Raw genomic sequence first — 21561 nt, 5'->3', positions numbered from 1 at the left:
TTCCAAAGCACAAGCTTTCCTCAGAAATACAGCATGTGCAGTTCTAAATGCATAGGGATAACCTAGGCTTCCCGCAAGCATACAACATAGACCATGCTATTGCAATCTTTCCTCAAAATCCAACAGGGACTGCATGGGTTGGACCAGTGGACACACTCCACAAACAGGTATTGAATGTGTACTGTCTCTAAAACCTTCCAGAGCAACCAAGTATACATACATCATGGACAGGGCTGACACAAGATTCCATCTCAAACAGATACAGAATGTATAGTCGACCAAATACTAAGTCCTCCTGCATAACCCCAGGGGGACAGTAAAGGGAAGAAGCTAACTCCCCTAACATGTGCTTTATCAGTAGATGAACCCATTGTAGAAAGCATAAAGGAAGATAACACATTGCACCCCCCATGTTTAGGAAACATAAAAACTGCATTGCTAAACACATGTTCCATGGTAAAATATGTCAATGAGGTGGCAGACCTGATCCAGAGCAAGGATCTGGATGTTCTATACCTTACCGAAACATGGCTTGATGACTCCCAGAACCCCCTTGTTTTTGTATGTTACGTAGCTTTGGGTTTTCAGCCTAAGTTACTAGGGTAATACAGATGTGGAATCCTTGCTCACTTTTCTTAGAGAGGCACAGCTCCACCTCACTGACGAGGCCCAACCAGGTCGAAACATGTGTCTGGGTTGCTGTTGGTACTCTTGTTCAGAAGAGAACTGCCAGGCATTTCGGTGCTGGACTGCCCTTGGGCAGGACAAAGTCTGATATGTAGTGTAAATTTCTCTTCTGTGAAAGGATGGTGAGCTAAAGACTCTGGTTGAGACTCTAACCCAGGATATAGGCTGGTAGTAGAGAAACTCCCAGAACCCCCTTGATTTTGATGACACAACTAACCACGGTGTGCTTCTAGCCCTACCTTCAAGCTATAACAGCTTTAGAACTGATCTCCTGACTGGTGGAGGTGGCAGCACTGCCATTATCTTAAGAGATTAATTTAGAGTGCATCAGTGCCATGATTCTACCCTGGATAACAGTGAATACACCTTGATTAAGCTGAGCATAGATGATACCACTACTATTAACATACTTGTTTTATATCAGCCATCTGTGTGTGCCCCACTTTTTGAATAACAATACCTTACATTGATTGGAGACTTCCTCAAAACCTCCTTATTTGCAATTATTTTGGGCGATTTTAACTTATGGGTTTACCATGGAGACGACTCAGATGCAGAATCTCTACCACTGCTACCCAAGCATTAGGGATAACTCAATTGGTGTAGAATGCTACTCATAGAGAGGGACACATTCTTGATTGGGTACTGACCGACAATTTGTCTACCACTCCCCTTGAGATTTCTGCATGTCCATGGTCAGATCAATTTCTAATTCCCTTCTCACTTGCGCTCCCATTAAAAGTAGGAAAAAATGAATAGTCGGAAAAGATTGGAAACTAGGGTGAGGACCACCCGAGGGTCATCCCGAAATTATTTGGGGATATGGCCGCATCATCTCTTAGAAGTATGGACCCTTCTGCCAATTCATACGTATTAGTGGAACAATTCATAAAAATAACCTCTTTGGTTATCGACACCTTGGGCCTATCATAACTAAAATGATTAAAATTGAAACCACTGGTAAAACATGGTTCTCTGAGAATATCCTGGAATTTAGAAGAATAAAAAGATTACCGGATTGCTGTAAATAATTATAAAAAAGCTATTATCACTAAGAAAACGTAATACTTTGAAGATAGGATCTCCACCGCTAAATTTGATCGGATGGAATTATTTACCATCTTAAAGGAGATGGAGGGGAAATCCAGCACTTATCCCGCTGTTGGTAAAAGTGATTTATGGTGCACTAAAATCCAGCAAAGATATGCTACTAAAATAAACTCTCATCAGGCCACTATTGAGGTAAATCAAGCGACAGCTCCTCTTATTCATCTTGAGATGGCTAGAGTGCCAATTGAATTGCCTCAACCTAATCACAGCACTACTCAATTTCATCTCAATCAGCTATCGGAAATGGTTTTTGACATTTTAAAGAACCTGAAGCCTACCAACTTCACTGGCGATGCATGTCCATCAAGTGTCATCCAGTACGCTACTGCTCATCTTGTCCCATATGTTACCAACATTATCAATGCCTCTTTTGTCTCATCAGTTTTGCCAGCCACATTAAAGGAAGTATGGATCACGCCTATTCTTAAAAAAGGTTCCCTGGATCCTGGAATGGTAGGGAACTACCGTCCCATCACCAATGTCACATTTTTTATTAAAGTTGTTGGACAGGGCAGAATATTTGCAATTTCAGAAACACTTGGACAAAAACAACCCATTAGGTGAATTTCAATCCGGCTTCCGTGCTATGCACGGTACAGAAACAGCGATGCTAGAAACAATATGGTAAGCATTGTAGATTCCGGTAAGGTGGCTCTGTTGATGATGCTCGTCCTCTCGGCAGCTTTTGATCTCATTGACCATAGATTGGTGCTTGAGAGGTTGGGAGATATTGCTAACTGTTCCCAATCAGAAGTGCAATATATGGAATACTTCCTGAGGCCCAGGATGGTGTGTGTTGCCACAGAGGGATTCCATGTACCCCCTGAATGGTTGACCTGTGGTGTTCCACAGGGAGCCTGTATTTCCCCTTCCCTGTTTAATCACTATATCCGACCACTCTTTGACCTTCGGGATAGCGTTGGTGTCAAATACTTCAATTACGCCGATGATACCCAGGTGGTCCTTCAGATGTCTGGGACCTATGAGAAGGATTTACAGCGCATCAATCAGGTGTACTCTCTGATTCAGTGATGGATGGATGCCAATCCCCTAGCCCTTAACACCAGCAAGACTGAACTCTTGCTGTTGGGCTCGAGTCAATTCTTGGGCAAACTTGAGAGTAAATACAGTCCATTCATGGCAGTCAATAGCACAATCTAGGTGAGCCCCTGGGTTAAAATGCTCGGGGTCCATCTGAAAAAGAAAAAAACATGTTTTATAAATTAAAGTGGCATGTGCCTACACAACAAAGTTCTTACGGCAGATTAAACCATATCTATCCCCAAGAACATATCTATGTTGGCTAAGTCCCTTGTAAACTCACGATTAGACTACTGGAATAGCCTCCTTGAAGGTACTTAAAAAAAAATTGATAAATCTCGCAGGTGGCCCAAAATGGTGCTGTTAGAGCGCTTTGTGGCCTAGCAAGAAGCAACCTTGTTTACCGAGGCTTGGAGATCTCTTGACTGGCTACCGGTCACCCATTGCATCAATTACAAAATTCTGACATGACTATATAAATGCCTGGCAAATAAGGCCCCACCTATCATTTGAAAAGGTTAAATAAAGCCCCTGTTGTACGATCTCTCCGCTCTAATGCTCTTGATACCTTGTTTCTCCCCAGACACAAATTGAAGAGTTTTGCAGGCGCTAGCTTCAATGTCTGTGCCCCGTGTATTTGGACCTCTGTTCCTCTGCAACTGAGAAATAACCCAAATATATCAGGCTTTAAAAAGCTGTTAAAACACTGCTATTCATTTACAATGACTAGACTACCCCCATATCTGTTAGACCAGAAACAACCCTATAGTATGTATAGTATGTATATTATGTTGGCCAGAAACCAATCGCATCATGTGACAAACATCGCAAACACAGAATCGTCAATGCAACCAGAGGGCATCCATTTTGTGAAATATCCGCCATTTGCTTTTTTTTTCTTTTTGTCAAAACCCTTTGCAAAATGTGTTCGATGCTTCTAGCTCATAAACGGTGCGAGGCCAGGGCCTGCATGCTGAAAGACTAACACAGACAGGAATGTCAAACGATACAGAAATATGTTGTTTTCCTCTCTCACCTAGTCCTTGGAGGCGAACAGAAACTGCATCTAATCAGTGGCCCAAGTGCCTGTCTTGCAAACTCTGTAGGAATAGGCAGTTAAAGCATGAATTATATTATTTTAGTGGTACTCCTTCGCGGAGACTGATATTTTCAGCCTCAGAACTGTCTGACCTTTGATTCATTCATGAATAGAAACACATAGATAACGTGCTAAGGAGTGTTTCTCTCCTATGAACATGATATCCTTGCTGAACTAAGAGCTTTTTGTTCTCCATAACAAAACGCTGTCTCTGCTACTGTTGCTAGAATAAGTATATTTAGACTGAATAGAGACTTGTCATAACGTGTCATAATTGTCATGATTGTCAATCACTGAGCCGTAGCCCAAAAGATACATTATGGGCAGTTTGAATTGCCTTCAAAGATTGCATGTTATGTATATATATTGTTGCTTGAGCGTTGCTCGCTCTCTTGCATCTCACGAGGTCTGGGTACACACGTTGCGAGATGTTAGACCCCAGTCGGCTGACTGAGCATACTTTGAAATAAACCAGACTTGTTTGGAAATCGAACCTTGTGTCTGTCGTGTCACTAGAGTATATGGTTACTGTGCCTTAGTTTCCATATGCAGGGTCTTTATGGCCTAGCATATCCATCTCTCTATACCCTGGATTTTTCACCCTGGATCTATCACCCTGAACTTCTTGATGTTACTCCTATGGCCTGGCCTCAGGTTTCCTTACTTGTGTGCACTGAGGCCTTCAGGTGTCTTGCGTCCTATAAGAATTACCTAACAATAAAAATAATAATAATAATAATAATAATAATAATAATAATAATAATAATAATAATAATAATAATAATAATAATAATAATAATAACAATAATAAAACAACAAGAGCAATCTTCTCTCACATATAGTTCAGTATGGTCAAGTGGATGTTGCCTCACAAAAAAAGTCAATGTAAGTGCCCCTCACAAACAAGTACAGGTATAGGGTGGAGAAGGTCTGTGCATGTTTCCCTCAAAAGTGAGTAGGGGTATAGCATGGACAAATCTATTACATGTTTCCTAACAAATAGGTACATGAACAGAATGGGTCAGTCAGGCGAGCTTCACTCAGAACAGGAACACTATGAGCAGGGTCAGGGCAAGTTCTGTGTAAACAGGAACTGGCATGGTATGCCAGGGCCAGAGTAGATTTTCCTCACAAATACAGCATTGGCACAGAAACTGAGTTCCCACTACACTTAAATTGGTACATTTATAGCAAAAAGGGTCAGTGCAAGCTCCCCTCACACACTGGTAAGGGTATCATATGTGCAAGGCCAGTGCAGGTGTATCTCCTAAACTACTACTGGTACAGCAGGGTTGTAACCTTGGCAAGCTCCCTCAACAGACAACTTGCACAGCATAGTCAGTGGCAGTGCATGGCTCACTTGCAAAGCACAGGTACAGCATGAGCTCTAGATCCATGCAGCATGCTAGCTTCCATGCATGTGGAGAGCTCTTTTTTCATATGACCCTCAGACCCTATCAGCAGCTCTTGCCAGTGACCATGTGCTGGCTAGGCAGTAGGGCAGGTACAGGGGGTGGACTGTGCAAAATTTCCTTTTTTGCACTCTCACCATTAACTCATTATCAGACTTGCTTGTGTGGGGTGGAAGGGCCATGTGAAGAAGATAGGGTGGTAAGCGCATCTGTTGCTGGTCTACACAAAACACACCCATGCACATACACATACACTTGCCCATTGCAAAAAGTCTCAACTGCCAGGTTTGCCCAGTATATCCACTAGCCATTCTCAAACTGTCCAAGGGGGCGGGAGGGGACAGCCCAGGAACAGGTCCTAAGACTACATGGTAGTGCTGCTTGGCTGGAGCATATGGAGTCCTTTGAAATGCAAGTGCACTGCAGGGAAAGTGCCATCAGTGTCCTCTAGGTTCCATTGCACCCACAGTGGTTCATTAGTTTATTTGGCCCTGCTTTTAAGTGACATCAATTTGTAGGGACAGACCTTTTTTTCATCAACATATTGCTTGTATGACCTTCAATTTTTTTTTATTTGTTTAATGCTTTTCACTGTAGGTTTAATGTTTGACCAGCATTTTAACATCAGAAGACCCACTTACAAAACATGTACAGGTTGAGGCTTATACCTTTACCCCCAGTATGCACATATTCTCAGCCAACATGCTTATCTTGGACTTATCTTGTCCTCTACGGTTCAGTATTGCTTTGAACCTTTGCACACAGAATTGCAATATAATTAGGCATCTTTGTTAACTTTCCAAGAAATGCTAGATAATACTTGCAGCTGTGAATTCACCAAGATACAAAGAATTTCAACTTTCAAATAGCACGTGTGCCCAAAATAGACTCTATTCATGTAGTACTTTTAAAGTTATATGAATAAAGATGCATTACTTCCATTTAAGAGCAAACACTGCAATAAATGAATTGTAGGTTCAGTACTCTTGAGCTAGCCCTTCCAGTATTGCCCAAAGTTACATCTATCAGGTTGTCCATGCTAATGAAAACGTTTCAGAGTAAATCTGCTGCAAGCACAGCACACTTTGATCTATTTGAAGATTATGTGGATAAAACCCTTTACCTCCTTGGTGCTAAACTTGCATGAGGCCCCTACGCTCATTGCATTTCCTTCCTGTTCCAACTTGTGAGGTGTACTTTGCCTGGTCCATGTTCTAGTGCCAGAGGCTCCAGGAGGGTTCTACCCTGACCCCCTGATGTGAGTGCCCCTGTTGTGATGGTATTTCACGAAAAGATTGTATCTAAAATGCTGAATGCACGTTTAGAACGCATTTGGCATAGTAGATAAGATCTAAGAGCATAGTACAGAACAGCGGTGCAGAGGTTGCGGGTGCACATGCTGTATGGCAGAGAGGAAAGGAGCAGCGGAAAGGCAAGTTGTGTTTCGCCCCGTCTCTTTAACATACAAATGCGTGAACATGGGCTTTAGCGTAAGCAAAACTTATAAACGCCTTTACTCAGGGCTTTTATGCATTTTGCTTACCCCATTGAAAATTAGCTTCTATGTGTTTCATAGGTGGTTGAAACAGGGGTACCTGACTAGTATAAAGATAGGTTCACCATGTTGCGATCAGTATAGGTGATGTTACGTTTCTGTACATCATGGCCACATTAATGAAGATTTCAATACAACTTATTGAAAGTGATCTCCTAGAAAATAGTCAATTATTGGTATGGAATCAAGGCTGGAATTAGTAGAACTGAGAAAACTATTTGCATTTTTTCTTCCTTTGTTTTATTAATTTTGAATGTATTATGTGTTATTATGAATCGATGCTTCTTCTCTTTTTCCCTTTGACGTCATGTCCTAATTTTGCACATTACTGTAAATGCTGAACAGCCCATGTTATGAATAAATATATGTATTATTGTGTGATCTGAATACATTTATTGAATTCTTTTTTACGAGTATGACAGTCATCGTTATATGTTATCACCATGCTCACAACTTTGTATATTATTGAGAGACTAGTAAATAACTAGAATTGCGTTTAGAAAATTATTTGTTTTATACATTTCAGACAGGAGCATAGCCTTTTGACTTTTGTGCATATGTACACAATGGGATCCTGATTGAGTAGGGTTTTCCCGATATTTTTTTTTTCTGCTCTATGTCATATTGTTTTAAGATGCCTTGCCCTACACAGTCTTACCAACACTGTGGAGAGTTCATGAAATGTAGATGTTGCTTTATCATAATCTACCACTAGTGCACAATCTCATCTCCCTACTCACTGTGCAGACTTCTGGTTACCATTTGGAGCATTTGAAACCCGTTCTCATGTCCCACCCATTCTTTGAATCCTGATTGGCTCTACCTCCCTTGATGCCAGATTCCCATCTTCTAATCTTTTAAAAGCGACACTTAGTTTTAGAGGTCACCTACCAACCCTTACAGCCAAACTTTCCTTGTTGCGGTCACAAAACTGGTTGTATACTAATTGACCTTTCCACAATTGACCTCGGGAGAATTGACCTCGGGAGAATGTACCTAATGTAGAAGGTCAATTAGGAAACCCCCTGCAGCCCCTCGACCCAATCCAAAACCCCCCGGAATCCCCCTCCCAACCCCCTTATACTATTTATAATCCAAAACCAACCCATACATATATAAAATAACTGAAATAATATAAAGGTCAATTGTGCAGAAGGTCAATTAGGACGACTATAATTAGGTCAATTGTGCAAAAGGTCAATTGTAAAATGTCAATTTGGGTAATACCACAATACATGTGATTTCATATTCTCCTTCCCCCATTTCTTGAATAGAGGGAAATCCTGTACCTGTGAGTTTCATTGCTATTACTCTTCATGAAGTGTTTCCCTTTCTTTGTACATATGAGTTCTTATACCCACCCACTTTTCTAGGATATGTAGTGCCCACCATGTCAAGGCCAGGACTCTGAAAACACTCCAGTCCTACTAAGCAGGTCTATTGACAGCAACTTGCATGTGTTTTTGTAGACCGCTAAAATGATACAAATATCTGTAGCTATGTTAACCTCGTTGGCTGTGGTATACATTCATGTTTTAAAAACCAATCAAAATCATTTGAATTTCATTTCATGACAGGGTGCAGAGAAAATCTTGTCAATGAATGAATCAGGGGAGTTGCAAGACCTGCTAACAAGAATCGAGGTAACTATTCTACTATCTGTAATTCAAATAATACTTTCAAGTAGACATCTGCATACAACACTGACATGCTGTTTCAATGAGATGTGTATAGATACAGATATCAGACATGTCTTATGGGCACTGCTGTTCAGTCTGAATATGCGCATGCAGCTGTGGATACTGTCCTTCAGTCTAAATGCCAGCTGGCCTTGGTCTTTCTTGGCCCTGAAGAAGCATTCAGCTGGCTCAAGTTGTGATTTCCTGTGGTATGCATCAGTCACGATAAATCCTCTCAACAGCATTGCATGCCCAATGGAGGCTCTAAGTTTATCTTCTAGTGCATGGCTGATAATTGCATGCAATGAAACATTTTTCTTGAAAACCCAAGACACACTAAGCAGCTGTGTTCGTTATCAACACCGCTCTTTGCACTGTATATACAGCCATTTGCAATCCAACTCACAATTTCTCATTCTAGTTCTCTGCTTCTCCATGCAGAGAAACACTAAATGTTGAGCTTAACACTATGTCATATGGCAGTGACAGTTTTAGAATTCCTGAAATCAAGCTCATTGCGCTGGGATATGTGCCCTGGGATATGTACACTTGGATATATCCCCTAAGATATATGCCCGTCTGGATGCAAGTTTGATGTAGCACAATCACAAGCTATGCATTTGGTGCAATAGCTCTGACTCAAAGGCCCCAATATCGTTTTCTCATACCAGCCTAAATTACTATAGGTAAAAGGATACAATAATCCTCGCACATGTAACCAGTCAATGTAACCAGGTATGCGTGCATCATGCTTGGTTAGAATATTATACAAGACCAATAGATCGTTCGTATAATGTTACAGTACTCCAGCCAGAGGAAATAGGGGTGCAATTCGCCCACCCATACGAAACAGCAGATGTTCTTTACTGTATGTGTTCAAGAGACAGGCACATACGGCATGCAGGGATATACAACATATCTGTACGAGATATTTCTTTCACACAAATACAAATAAATACAAATACAAATACACTTAAGAGATTCGCAGCACATAAACTTCACATACTGTTGGGCAGAGGATATACACTTTGGGGAATGCATAGAGGCATAAAAACATATGTTTAACCAGAGCCTTCAAGTGTGTAGAAATAAATCCGAACAGAAGGGAAATTCAAAGGGCTAGTAGTCACACTACCAACAATCATACAAATGCAAACGTTAATGGCATTTACATGAATCCAGTTGATCACGTCTAATTTTTGAAGGAAAATTAATTGCAAGTGGAGTTCTGAATGGAGTGGCTGCAGGAGGCAGGCACAGACTATCTGCTCTGCACACGCTCCTGCTGACAGTTACATGAGTACTGCATGGATCTTGATCTACTGGCAGAGACTGGTAGAAGCTCTGTCTCCACCAGTAGGGCCCGATTTGCACCCCTCTACACTCATTTAAATTACTTCTAATATGTTGACGCAATCAATATTTATTATAATGGATTACAAATGTGCCTATTAAGGAAAGTCAAACTAATACAACTGAAAAGAAGCATTCATTCTTGGTAATGCCAAATATTAATCTTCAAATTGTCGTATTTCCAGTGCACATGGCTTTCATCCACACAGTAAGTTGCTGTGCTGCTCAAAGTCCAAACAAGTACTTCCGTGTCTGCCGGATCATGTTAGCAACACAGGGGCCAATTCACTAACATGTCAGGGATAACTGAAGTGTCTTCACACGCCCGATGTCACAACACAAAGTGTCATTGCATGATCTTTGCCTCAATTACATCACAGGAAACGCCACTGTGGAAGTGAAAAAAACTTTAAATAAGCTAAATATTTACAAAACAAAAAACAATATATTATTTTAATTACCAACCTCATTTTAACTGCTGCCTTGACATACCCTGTGTGGGGCTAAGATATGCCAGAATTACAGCATGAAGAAGAAACGTTCTCCAGGTGCACAGCCTTGATGGATCACATTGATGCAGATGGACAGTTACTGCCATTTGCAGACTCACCCATAAGGTGTCCTCATCATAGGCTCATGTCATCCACACATTTCCAGGCACTGACAGAGTATGTCAAGTGTAATTTCATATCTTTTTGGATTCTCATACTAGTCAGTTAAAGCCTTTCATTGCAGGTATAGTGACATTTTAAATTATGTAAGCAGGTGAGTGGGCCCCCCACTTAGCACTTATGATTTTCACATCTCAGACGCTTTGGAGGACATAGTTAATGTTAAACAGGACATCATGACAAAGTATTGAAATAGCAAACGATGAGCATGGCAATGGCAGAAGTGGGGGTTGGTGTAGCATCGGAGAAGGCAGGGAGTTGTAGTCACGGGCGGGGGCAGGACCTAGGGAACGCAGTGGTAAGTGACATTGTGGAAGCACAGGGAAAGTTAGTTGGAGTCAGTTCATGAATAAAGAAGGTTGTAGATGGTTTGTTAGCGTCCGCGTCGTCCTTGGAAAGACTCCGTGTGGAGGCCTTGAGTCCCGGCCAGCCCCCGTGGACTCTACACTGGTGACGAAGGGGCAGCCCACGCTGCGCAAATATATGGGGCGGCCTGGGGCAGGTCGCTGCTGGTTATTACACACGCCTGGATGCAGCAGTGATTGGTGCAGCTTGTACATTGCAGGTGGGTGCACCCTGGAGAAGCCTGGTGCCGCGGCACTGCTTTTCTTCCAAATGGCAGCCCGGTGCTGCGTGGGTGATTGGGAGTGAAGGAGGAAGTTGTGCACACAGATAACTGGAGGTGCTCGTTCCTTACAGGCAGCCTCCATTTTGGAGCATGCATAAGCTCCCTGGAACATCAGGTGGGGGTGAAGAAATCATCTGGCAGAACAATTGGCTGACACAGAGGCACTATAATACTGTTGGCCCAGCTGCATTGATCCCCATAGTCTGCATTTCTTTTCACAAAAGCACCACGTGAATAGCTATCAGTTGACCGTTCTACCCTATGACACCTACCCAGGGTAAAAACATTTAATTACCATGTCTGATCTGGCAAGTACATCCCCCTTCCCTGTGACACCACAAGTGCAAGTGCAGCAGAGGGCCCAAGAGTCCCTGGCAGTGCAGTTGCCTGGGGTTTTTGATGTTACCGATACCAGCAACCCAGGTTGGGCCATGTGGATCAGGGTTTGCGACCTTTATGTGGGTGAAACAGTGCATATTGAAGCTGGCGGTAGCCCCAGCCACCAGGGACATTATACCAGGGGACTTCATAGACACTATCCAAGGCATAAAGACTGCTCTAGGCATGTACCTCATGCCACACACAAATGTGGACTATGAGAGATATGTCTTTCACACCACTAATCAACAAAAAGATGACTGTGGATGCCTTTGTGATGAGGCTACACAGCAAACTAAAACACTGTGACTATTCGAACATGGAGGCTTTGCGATCCCACATAATTGCGGGGTGTGAATCACAAAACCTCAGGAGAAAGCTCCTCCAGAAATCCAGGACACTGGAGGAGATACTGATGCTGGCGAGAGCAGAACTAGAGGTAGAGTCACTAGTGGAAGCCACAGGAAATTTGAAGGGCTTGCAAATGCACCAAGAGATGAAACAAAAGCTGATGAGGATGCAAAGGAGTCAAGGTGAGACGTTTTGCTACAGATGTGTACACAAATTTCCCCATGACGGCATGTGTCCAGCGATAGGACAGAGGTGCTCAGCGTGTGGAGGGGAAAACCACTTCATGTCAGTATGTCGGATGTCCAGACGTCTGGGAAAAGGTGAAAAGTAAAGGTGGCAGCACGACCAAGCCCAGACAGAAGATGCCAACCACGGCATCTGAGGCATCCAAAATTGCGGGCCAAATTCATGGAAACCATAGAGAAGGGGGACGACGGGAGCAAGATGCAGGGGATGAAAAACCAGTAAGTGATCGGAGAGAAGACAAGCAGGTGAGAGATCAGAGGAGATACAGAGTCTCATCCTCAAGACCAGAGTGACGGGCAAGACGGCATGTGTGATATTTGGTGGAACAGTCTCCATCTGAAATGGAACTAAGGTCTTCAGAGGGCAATGGCGTAAGGGATACCAATACGCATTAGGCTACAATCATAGAACACAGTCCACGGGCTGCTCATGCACCTAAATGAGCGGCAGACAGAGTTTTTGATAAACACTGCTGCCACATTGAACGTCATAAGTGAGCATATATACCAGACTCTTCCATAAACACCCAGACTTTGCCCATCAGAAGTGGACATAAACCCCTATGGGTCCAAAACCCAGTTGAAATGCCTAGGTCAATTAGAGGTAAGATGCCAATATAAGACGCAAGAAAGGAGGATCCCGGTTCATGCAATCTCCACGTCGACGGAATGTGGGTGCATCCTGAGCTTCAACGCCACTATTGACATCGGTCTGATTCATATCATGTATCGGCTGATGGTCGAGAAATAAATAGACACAGTGGACAAGATTGACCAGCTGTTCCCAACACTCTTCGAAGGCATAGGAAAATTATGCAACAGACAGACCAAGCTTCACATCGAGGCAGATGTTCAGCCATTGTCACAACACTACAAAGGCATTCCTGTTAATATACAACATCAAGTGAAGGAAGAACTCCACAAATTGCTGGGATCAGGCCATCAAGAGGGGAAACGGCATCTGGCCCCTTGCATCACAGACATGGTAAACCTCCTGAATGGTGCCAAAGTATTTTCCAAGTTAGACCTGAACAAGGGCTATCTATCACCAGATGGTCCTGAGCCTAGAGAGCTGATATTCTACACCGTTTGTTACTCATCTTGGTTTATATAGGTAAATGTGACTGAGTTTTGTGGTCTTGGCGGCGGCAGAAATATTCCAGGCAGAAATACACAATGTAATAATACACATTCCGAATTGAATCAACTACAGTGATGACATACTAGTATTCAACATCCCTGTAGAAAAACACAATGACACCCTCTCAAGAGTGTGCATGGCATTCAAATCCGCCAACCTCACTTTAAACTGCGATAAGTATGAGTTTCGAAGGAGCAAACCCTCTATTTCTTCTGGCACATTTTCTCAAAGAAAGGAATGATCCCAAATCCTGAGAAGGTTGTTGCACTAAATGAGATGCCACCCCATGACAAATGTCTCAGAACTTCGCTTGTTTCTAGGGCTGGCAAGTTATTGCACAAGATAAATCAAGGATTTTGCCACCATCATTGAAAGCCCTCACAAAGCAGAAAGCACCAGTTCAGTGGCTGACAGCGTGCCAAGAAGCACTGACAGCCATTCAGGACTAAATAGCAGGGGCTAAGAACATGGCATACTTTGATGCAGAGAGAGAGACTGAGCTAACCATAGATGCAAGCCCTGTAGGATTGGGTGCAATCTTGGTCCAAAAGGCGCAAGACAATTTCCAACAGAGACATATTGGTTCATATTCCAGCAGGGGCCTGTTGAAAACAGAACAGGCATATTCATAAACCGAGAAAGAAACATTGGCAGTCGTTTGGGCCTGTGAACCTTTTCATCTGTTTCTCTATGGGAAGTCGTGTACGATAATTACAAATCACCAGGCCTTATTGATTCTGCATGGGAATCCCCAGGTGAAAATGCCTCTCTTCATTGCTTGTTGGGGTTTGTGGTTGCAAGACTACGCATCTGACATCATTCTTCGGCCAGGGAAGGAGGACAACCCGTCTGATTTTCTATCTCGTCATCCAAGATCAGAGGACGTGCCGGAACTGCCTCTGGCTGATCGGTACATCAGGTACCTTGTGCAACAGAAGATCCGGTTCATCATTGAAGCTCTCCGCTCGGCATTGGTGGAGGAGAGCCAAGGAAAGGGGCTGGCTTGAGTCTGAAGAAGTTAAGAGAGATATGGACAGACTCTTGCAGACTCTTGCAGGTGAAGGAGGACTTAGCCATGTCTGATAACGGGGTGGTGCTGAAGGGTAATAAGATGGTGGTGCTTACGCTGAGAAGTGGTGTAATTGTCACATGAAGGGGACCGGGGCATTGCTTCGACTAAAAGGATGTTGATGCATAAGGTATGGTTCCTGCGATTAGACTCAATGGTGGAAGACCTACTAAAAGAGTGCCCCACATGTTGTTTGATCGCACCCACAAGCTACCCGGAACTGTTAAGAATGACTGACCTTCCAAAAGGGGTGTGGGTTGAAGTGACCATAGATTTCTTTGAAGCTATTGAAGTGGAGAAATATGTGCTAGCAGCCGTGGATGAATACTCACGATTCACTGTAGCACAGATGGTAAACTCCATGGCGGCCCACCACGTCATTCCAGTACTGGGCTGTATATTCACAGCGTAGGCATTCCTAAAAAGGTGAAGTCAGACAATGGGCCCCCATTTACAAGCCAAGACTTCAAGACATTCGCTGAATATATGGGATTCAGCAACAGGAAGATAGTTCTGTTATGGCCTCAGGCCAACAGGCCAGCTGTGCATTTGATGGCCAACTTGAAGAGTGTACTAGAGACATACCATTTGATAGGACAGCCATATGAGCAGGTGCTACATCAATTGCTGAGGGACTACCGGAGCATGCCCCATTGATCTACAGGGAAATGCCCTGCAGATTTGAGGATTGGATGCAGCATTCACACTCTGCTGTCACAACCCAATATGGAATCCGAGAAATATGTGGAAGATGAAGTCATGAGAGCAAAGACCATGGCTGCTGAGGAGAAGATGAAAGGTTATTCTGACACCGGGTGGAGGGTAAAGGACTCCTCGCTGACACCTGGGCATCTGGTAGTTATGAAACAGCCCAGAACAAACAAACACACTGCCACATTTCATGAGGACCCATTCCATTGGTCATTACAGGAAAGAAGGATTCCATGGTGGTGTCCAGTCAATTCGTCGACCTCAAATTGGTCGAATGACATTTGGTCGACGCAATTTCGTCGAAAACCATTTCGTCGAATTTTTTTTTAAAATTATATATATTTTTTTGGGTGTTCGTTTAGGCAAAAAAAGGTTTTTTAAGGCAAAAAAGGGGGGTTGGGGGGACCCCCCCAAAAAAAAAAAAAAATAAAGGGTTAAAATAGAAAAAATAAAATTTCGACGAAATGGTTTTCGACCAATTTGCTTCGACCATTTGTCTGGTCGACCAATTTCTTTCGACAAATTGACTGGCAACCTTCCATGGTCACTGCAGGAGAGTCTGGCGCCAGGTGACTCGAAATTCATCACACTTCAAAAAGGTGTCCGTGACTGACCAGTCATGGAGGAGCAGAAATTGTGAACATGAGCTAATCTACTCCTCAGATGAGTCCTATCATGGTGATGGTGAGGACTCTGAGGGTGCCAAACAAGATGACCCAGTGCCAGTGTCTAGAGCCAAACATTCAGAGATAAGATATGATCGACCTCAAAGGGCAAGGAAAAGGCCCCGTAGACTTATTGAAGAAATGGGGCAATGAGAAACAGTTGGCGTTTAAATTGGGGGGGAGATGTAGCATCGAGGAAGTCTGGGAGTTGGAGTGACGGGTGAGGGGTGGATCCTAAGGAGCATGGTGGGAAGTGACATTGCAGAAACACAGGGAAAGTTAGTTGGAGTTTGTTCATGAATAAAGAAGGTTGTGCATGGTTTGCCGGCATCTGCATCTTCCTTGAAGAGACGCTGTGTGGAGGCCTCCAGTCATGGGCAGCCCCTGTGGACTCTACAGTGAGGTAGAAAATTGTGGGAAGATGCATAGGAAAAGGGTTCATTAACCTACTGGCTAACTGCCTGATTGGGACTAGTCTGGTGCCTTTTCTGACATGTGGAAGGTGACTTATGATAGCACCACTTGATGTGACTCATAACACTGATCTGCGACCACCCCCCCAGACAGCACAGAACATGCAGCATAATAATACCCACATTTGCACTCCGGTAGGAATAATCAGGCATTCAACCGTCTTATAGCAAGTTGCTAGTATCTACACCAAGAAGGAGTTGCACCACAATCAATACGGTATAAGGCCGAAACAATTGTTTTGTTTTGCATCATGCTACACAGCCTTGCTATTAGGTGCTGTACAATCATGCTAAAACAGGACACTGTGGGGTAGACCAGCATCCTGATGGATGTGATGACAGATTCATCTGATAGAATATTGTCATCAGTTTCCTTTGAAGACATAGACCCCATCTTCCCATGGGCAAGATCCACCAGGCAGGATGCCATGAAATGAGTTACTTCTTTCTCTTTTATTTTCTATTTTGTTTTAGTTCTTTCGACAAAACATCCTTGCCCCCTTCAATATAACCAACTCAACAACACAACACATCAAATGCTCATAAACCTCTTCCCCTCCTTAAGCCAGCACCCCTGACACATACCAGTTGTTCATACCCCGTCCTAACTTTAACTCCCATTATACCCCACATCTCCATACCCTTCTCCATCACCAAAACTCAACACCTCTAACACACCGCTAAAATCCCTGCCTCCTCAGAACCTAGCACTCATAAAGCATCCCAAAGTCACATCCAATAGGGTTACTTTCAGCATCCTTTGGAAGTGGTAAAAAGGAGCTCAGTTGTTCTCAATTAACACTTTTGGGGGCTGCCTGCCACAGATGTATCAATGGGAAAATTGAAGTGCACTTGGCATTAGGCCCACCTTTTCATCCATAGTCAAACCGAGACACATGGGTGTTAAAGACATTTCAGTGGGGGAGACATAATTGAGAAAACCTCGCTAGTGTTCTTAGTGCATTCACTGAATCATTGGTGTATTGAGTCAGCCTGCCAAATGAATGGCCTGAAAAGAAACTACTCCTGGTTCCTACCATTCATCTCCAATTGTTCAACTGCACATGCTATACTGTCCATAGTTGGTTAACCCTCTCCATGTCCACTGCCTACTCTCTGGATGGGTCTCCTTGGACACTCAGGTGGTTCTGCATTGCCTAGACAAAAAGGAGAGTTGCTTAATTGGCCGAGGCAGAGAAGGCAGGCCCTGCATTCTCCCAAAAACCCTACACCCTGGCTGATGGAGAAGTATATGAAGTGGAATGAGTTTCACAGGCACCCCTACCAAATAGCTTGGCTCTATCGTGCTGCAGTGGTTGGCTGTACATGGTGAATGGTCATCTGCAGATGCTGGTGCAGTAGATATGGTATTAGTGTAAGTGGTGATGGTGGCAGTACAGGCCGAGGTAAGGCGGGCAGTGTCTGTGGCCGTACCGGTGTTACAGATCACTGGTACCAGCACCACAACTGTCCAAGTAAGCCTCATCAGTGGCATCTGTCTCCTCCTTAACACCAACCTTAGCTAACGCTCAGCAGCTGTGCGGGATACAGTGGAAAGACAAGCAGTTTCTATACAGAGCTATACAGGGTGAGCAATACACGGCATGCCAATTGGAGAGTCCTCACTTAGTCCTGGACATGGATTCCCATGCCATACATGGACAGTGTAGGGTTCCAGGAGATATATGGTATCCTATGCAAGATAACACTTCATGGTGAATGTATCTTGCAATATATTAAACTATTAGTGTTTCAAGAGGATTCAAGTATCTGGTAAAAGGCCCTTTGAAATGATGTAAATGGGTGTATGTTGGGCAGGATTCATATGTTATACTCAACATTGCTTGTGCTTGTCATCATGTGCACACTTGTGTACTACAAGCATTGTGTATATCTATTATATGCACTCACCTATAGCTGTTACATGTTCTGCGCCAACAACCCAAGCTTCCAAAGTCCTGCATGCCTCCAAGATCCGGGATGGAGGCAACCCTTTCATTCTAAGGCTTCCTCTCACACTCTTGGTAGCGATTGTACAACAGTGGTCCTTTGATAAGGTCCCTCAGCCTCATGCTTGAGGTTGTTCCAGTGCTTCTTGATTTGCTCCACAGTCTTTGTTTGGGGGTTATAGTATCCCTTTGAAGAACTGGGAAGGACCTTGCTGATTAGGTTAGAGATTTCACATTGATGGTACAACTAATACTGGTTTGTAGTTGGCTGTTCACATTCTGCAATGGTGCTTTGCAAGTAAGCGCATACATATTGAGGAAGAAGTGCCTGGAATATAAATGCGTATAGTGTGCCCCATCGAGAGAATGGACAATAAACAAGGACAACGGAAAATGGGTGGGGATGAGAGGGGACAGCTGTCGGTCTTAAAAGGCCCACTCCACATCTAAGAAGAGTACTTGCCTTACAGTAAACTGAACAAACAATATTTCACATAAAAGCACAAATAATACATGTTGGAATATGATATCAGATAGAAGTTAGACTTCCTCCACAAACTGTGTTGCTTAACTTTGCATACACAACAGTGTAAAGCAACAATGCTAAATATGTATTTTACCTTAGAACACATTTTGGCTTTGGGTCAATATTGTGAAATATATTTTATCTGCACATGGCAGACTACTCAATTTGCTTTTAATAACAAATATTAGATAGGGTGTACCTGCAAATACAATCCAGATTGCTTATTCAAGTGTTGCTTGAAGCTGATCCACAGTTATTGACCTTTGGTTATGACCTGACAGAGGTTAATTACTGAGGGCATCAAAATAAAAAGGATGATCAAAGGAGAAAAAAAGTTACTGCTGAAATAACCCTAAGGCATCTACCTTCTATCAGGGTAACATGCTTGGTTTATGTTACGAATTCAAGAACGGTTTTGTGGAATTATCAAAAAAAACATATGTATATTGACTATGAAGATAACTGGTCATGGTTCTCTGGGGCATTGCAATTGAACAAGAAATAGCTTAATATAAACATAGTTGTTGCCTCTTGGAACACAGAAGGATGTATTCATCTATTTCAGAAAGATTGCTCTACCTCGAAATTAAACAATTATGGTATATCAATGTTCCAAGAGACTTGGCTTCAAACAACACCATTATTAAATGGTTATCAGCTTTTTTTCTTAAATCAGCCACAAAGAAACCTTTGGGTAGACCTGCAGCTAATTTACTAGTTGGAATACGTAATCGCTTAGGAATTAGCACAACTTCTTTATTCAAGCCATAAAATTACCTTGGGATTTGAGTCATTCAAATGTAATGAAAATGTAATGGATGATTGATGGAATTAAACAACTCAGGGAGGTATTTTAGTTTTAGGAGATTTGAAATGTGCGTGCCCACTAGAGAGAAACTCCCCATATGTGAAGAAAAGGGTTTCTTCTAGTAAATGAGGAGCTAGAGTTAATGGACAACTGTGACATGAAAGTTTTGAATGGGCATGTCAATGGAGATCTGCCAGCCCATGTAACATGTTCTCATGGTACACAGTCCCATTGATTGATTTCATATTTGTTTCAGAATCTATTTTCAAATATTATAAAAGATTGAAAATTCTTCCAACCAAAAACAATGATCATTACATTTTATAATTGTAATGGGAAATTTCTTCTGAAGGTTCTTTAAGGGAGAAAGAATTGCATTATGTCCCTGCAGGTTAATTCGGGGTGTAATAGATTAAGATGGAATGCCACTAATGTGGAAAGATATCATGCATTCTGAAAGAAAATTGTCTTAAATTTGGTGGTTATAAATATCTTAATCTCCTCAATGAAATATGTATTGGTATTGACAAGTATATACAAAACATGTAATTTTTTTGTGAAGTGTGAGATATCTGATGGTATCCTCACACCTACTCCCCTTGGATCCTCTTCTCAGGTGGCCTGGGAAAAGCTGTCGCTTTTGGATCCTGACAGTGTGAGTGGGGAAGCGAGTGAGGATCACCTGGGTAGAGGGTCCTTGGGGATTGGGGAGAAAATATCCAATGGCGAGACATGGTATCCCCAGTTCCATATTGAAGACCAGCCTAACCCTCCCCCAACCTTTATGGGCTATTGTAACACATTTGCTCACATAGTCCATCATTTAACACCCTTTGGTACTGGAGAAATAGAGGCCTGCAGGGTATTGTAAAGATCAGGCATGTCCCTTTAATTATGATCAGGCAATTGGACTAAGTGACCACCACCTGTGGCCACTTAGAAAGCCTAATGGATGTACATTTGGGCTTTTCGGGGGGAAGAGGTGGTGGTCACACAGCAGGCTGAACTTGGAGCCGGCTGGAGCTGGAAGCTGGCAAACCGGGTAGAGAGGAATGGGACACGCAAGAGTGGGAAGCCGTGGCAGGCGAAGACCAGAGATGCCGGGTCTAGGCAGTCTCAGAGAAGGTCTGGAAGTCCTTTGCACCCTCTGTGTCGGGCACAAGCAGAAGCTGTGGAGCACTGAAGAAATCTGGTCATCGTGTACCAGGTGGAGAGTGAGCATCACTCTCCCCGAATGCCGCAGCAAAGAAGCGGAGGCCATGGAAGCAGGAAAGGCACCGCTGGAACGGGAACAGAGCCGACGGGAGCTGCCATCTGAATCCAGTGTGTGAAGATGGTAACACTCATACCGGGGTGCTATGAAAATCTGCAATAAGCTGTTCTTGAATGTCAAACATTGTGGAAACCATCATAAGTACTTTTGAATGCTGAAGCAAGTGTTTATAGTCCTGAAACAAAGTGAAGATAGTTTCAAGAGTGAAACATATATCTTTTTGAATACAGAATGAACTGAAATCATCATTATTGAATACCCTGCAGAATTAAAGCAACATGAAAGTATGATCGAATAAGCATTTCTGAATGGTGCAAAGAGATGAAGAAAATAATGAGAATGTTTTGAATGAAACAAGAGCAACGTAGTGCAATTGGCGAATACAACAGAGCAGGTTGTTTAAAATACAAGTGTTGGCAAAGTAAATAAAATCCCAATAAGGGTATGGAAAGAGAAACAAGTATTGATGCAACCAAGTTGTCAAGGAGCACGAGGTTGAATAAAAAACGTGTATTGGCAAGGGCCAGAGAAGTTCCAGAGCATAGGCAAGTGAATGGTGATCAAGCTAACCACAGTAAAGTGTTGCGAGAGGATAATTCTGATACAAGAACTAATTTTCAGTGTCAAGGGAAAGCAGTGGACAAGTGTGTCAAAAGCTGATAAAGAGGGGTATTTATTTTATTTGATTGGTTATTTGTAAAGAGCCTATACACAAAAACAGTGTTTCAAAGTCCTTC

The 21561-nt window shown here is 42.9% G+C and overlaps 1 protein-coding gene across 1 annotated transcript in view; it reads left to right on the top strand.

Moving 5' to 3' along the window:
* The window catches only part of GRXCR1 (glutaredoxin and cysteine rich domain containing 1), a 521709-nt gene that overhangs the window by 463143 nt on the left and 37005 nt on the right, over positions 1-21561 (top strand). Inside the window, exon 3 of the mRNA XM_069630333.1 lies at positions 8482-8547. Coding sequence (XP_069486434.1) covers positions 8482-8547 — 66 coding nt within the window. The remainder of the gene's footprint in view (positions 1-8481; positions 8548-21561) is intronic.

This window comes from Ambystoma mexicanum, chromosome 6q, assembly GCF_040938575.1.
Source record: "Ambystoma mexicanum isolate Mex_15411 chromosome 6q, UKY_AmexF1_1, whole genome shotgun sequence".
NCBI lineage: Eukaryota > Metazoa > Chordata > Amphibia > Caudata > Ambystomatidae > Ambystoma > Ambystoma mexicanum.
The sequence above is the reverse complement of the archived record's forward strand: the minus strand, read 5'-3'. Positions and strand labels throughout refer to the sequence as shown.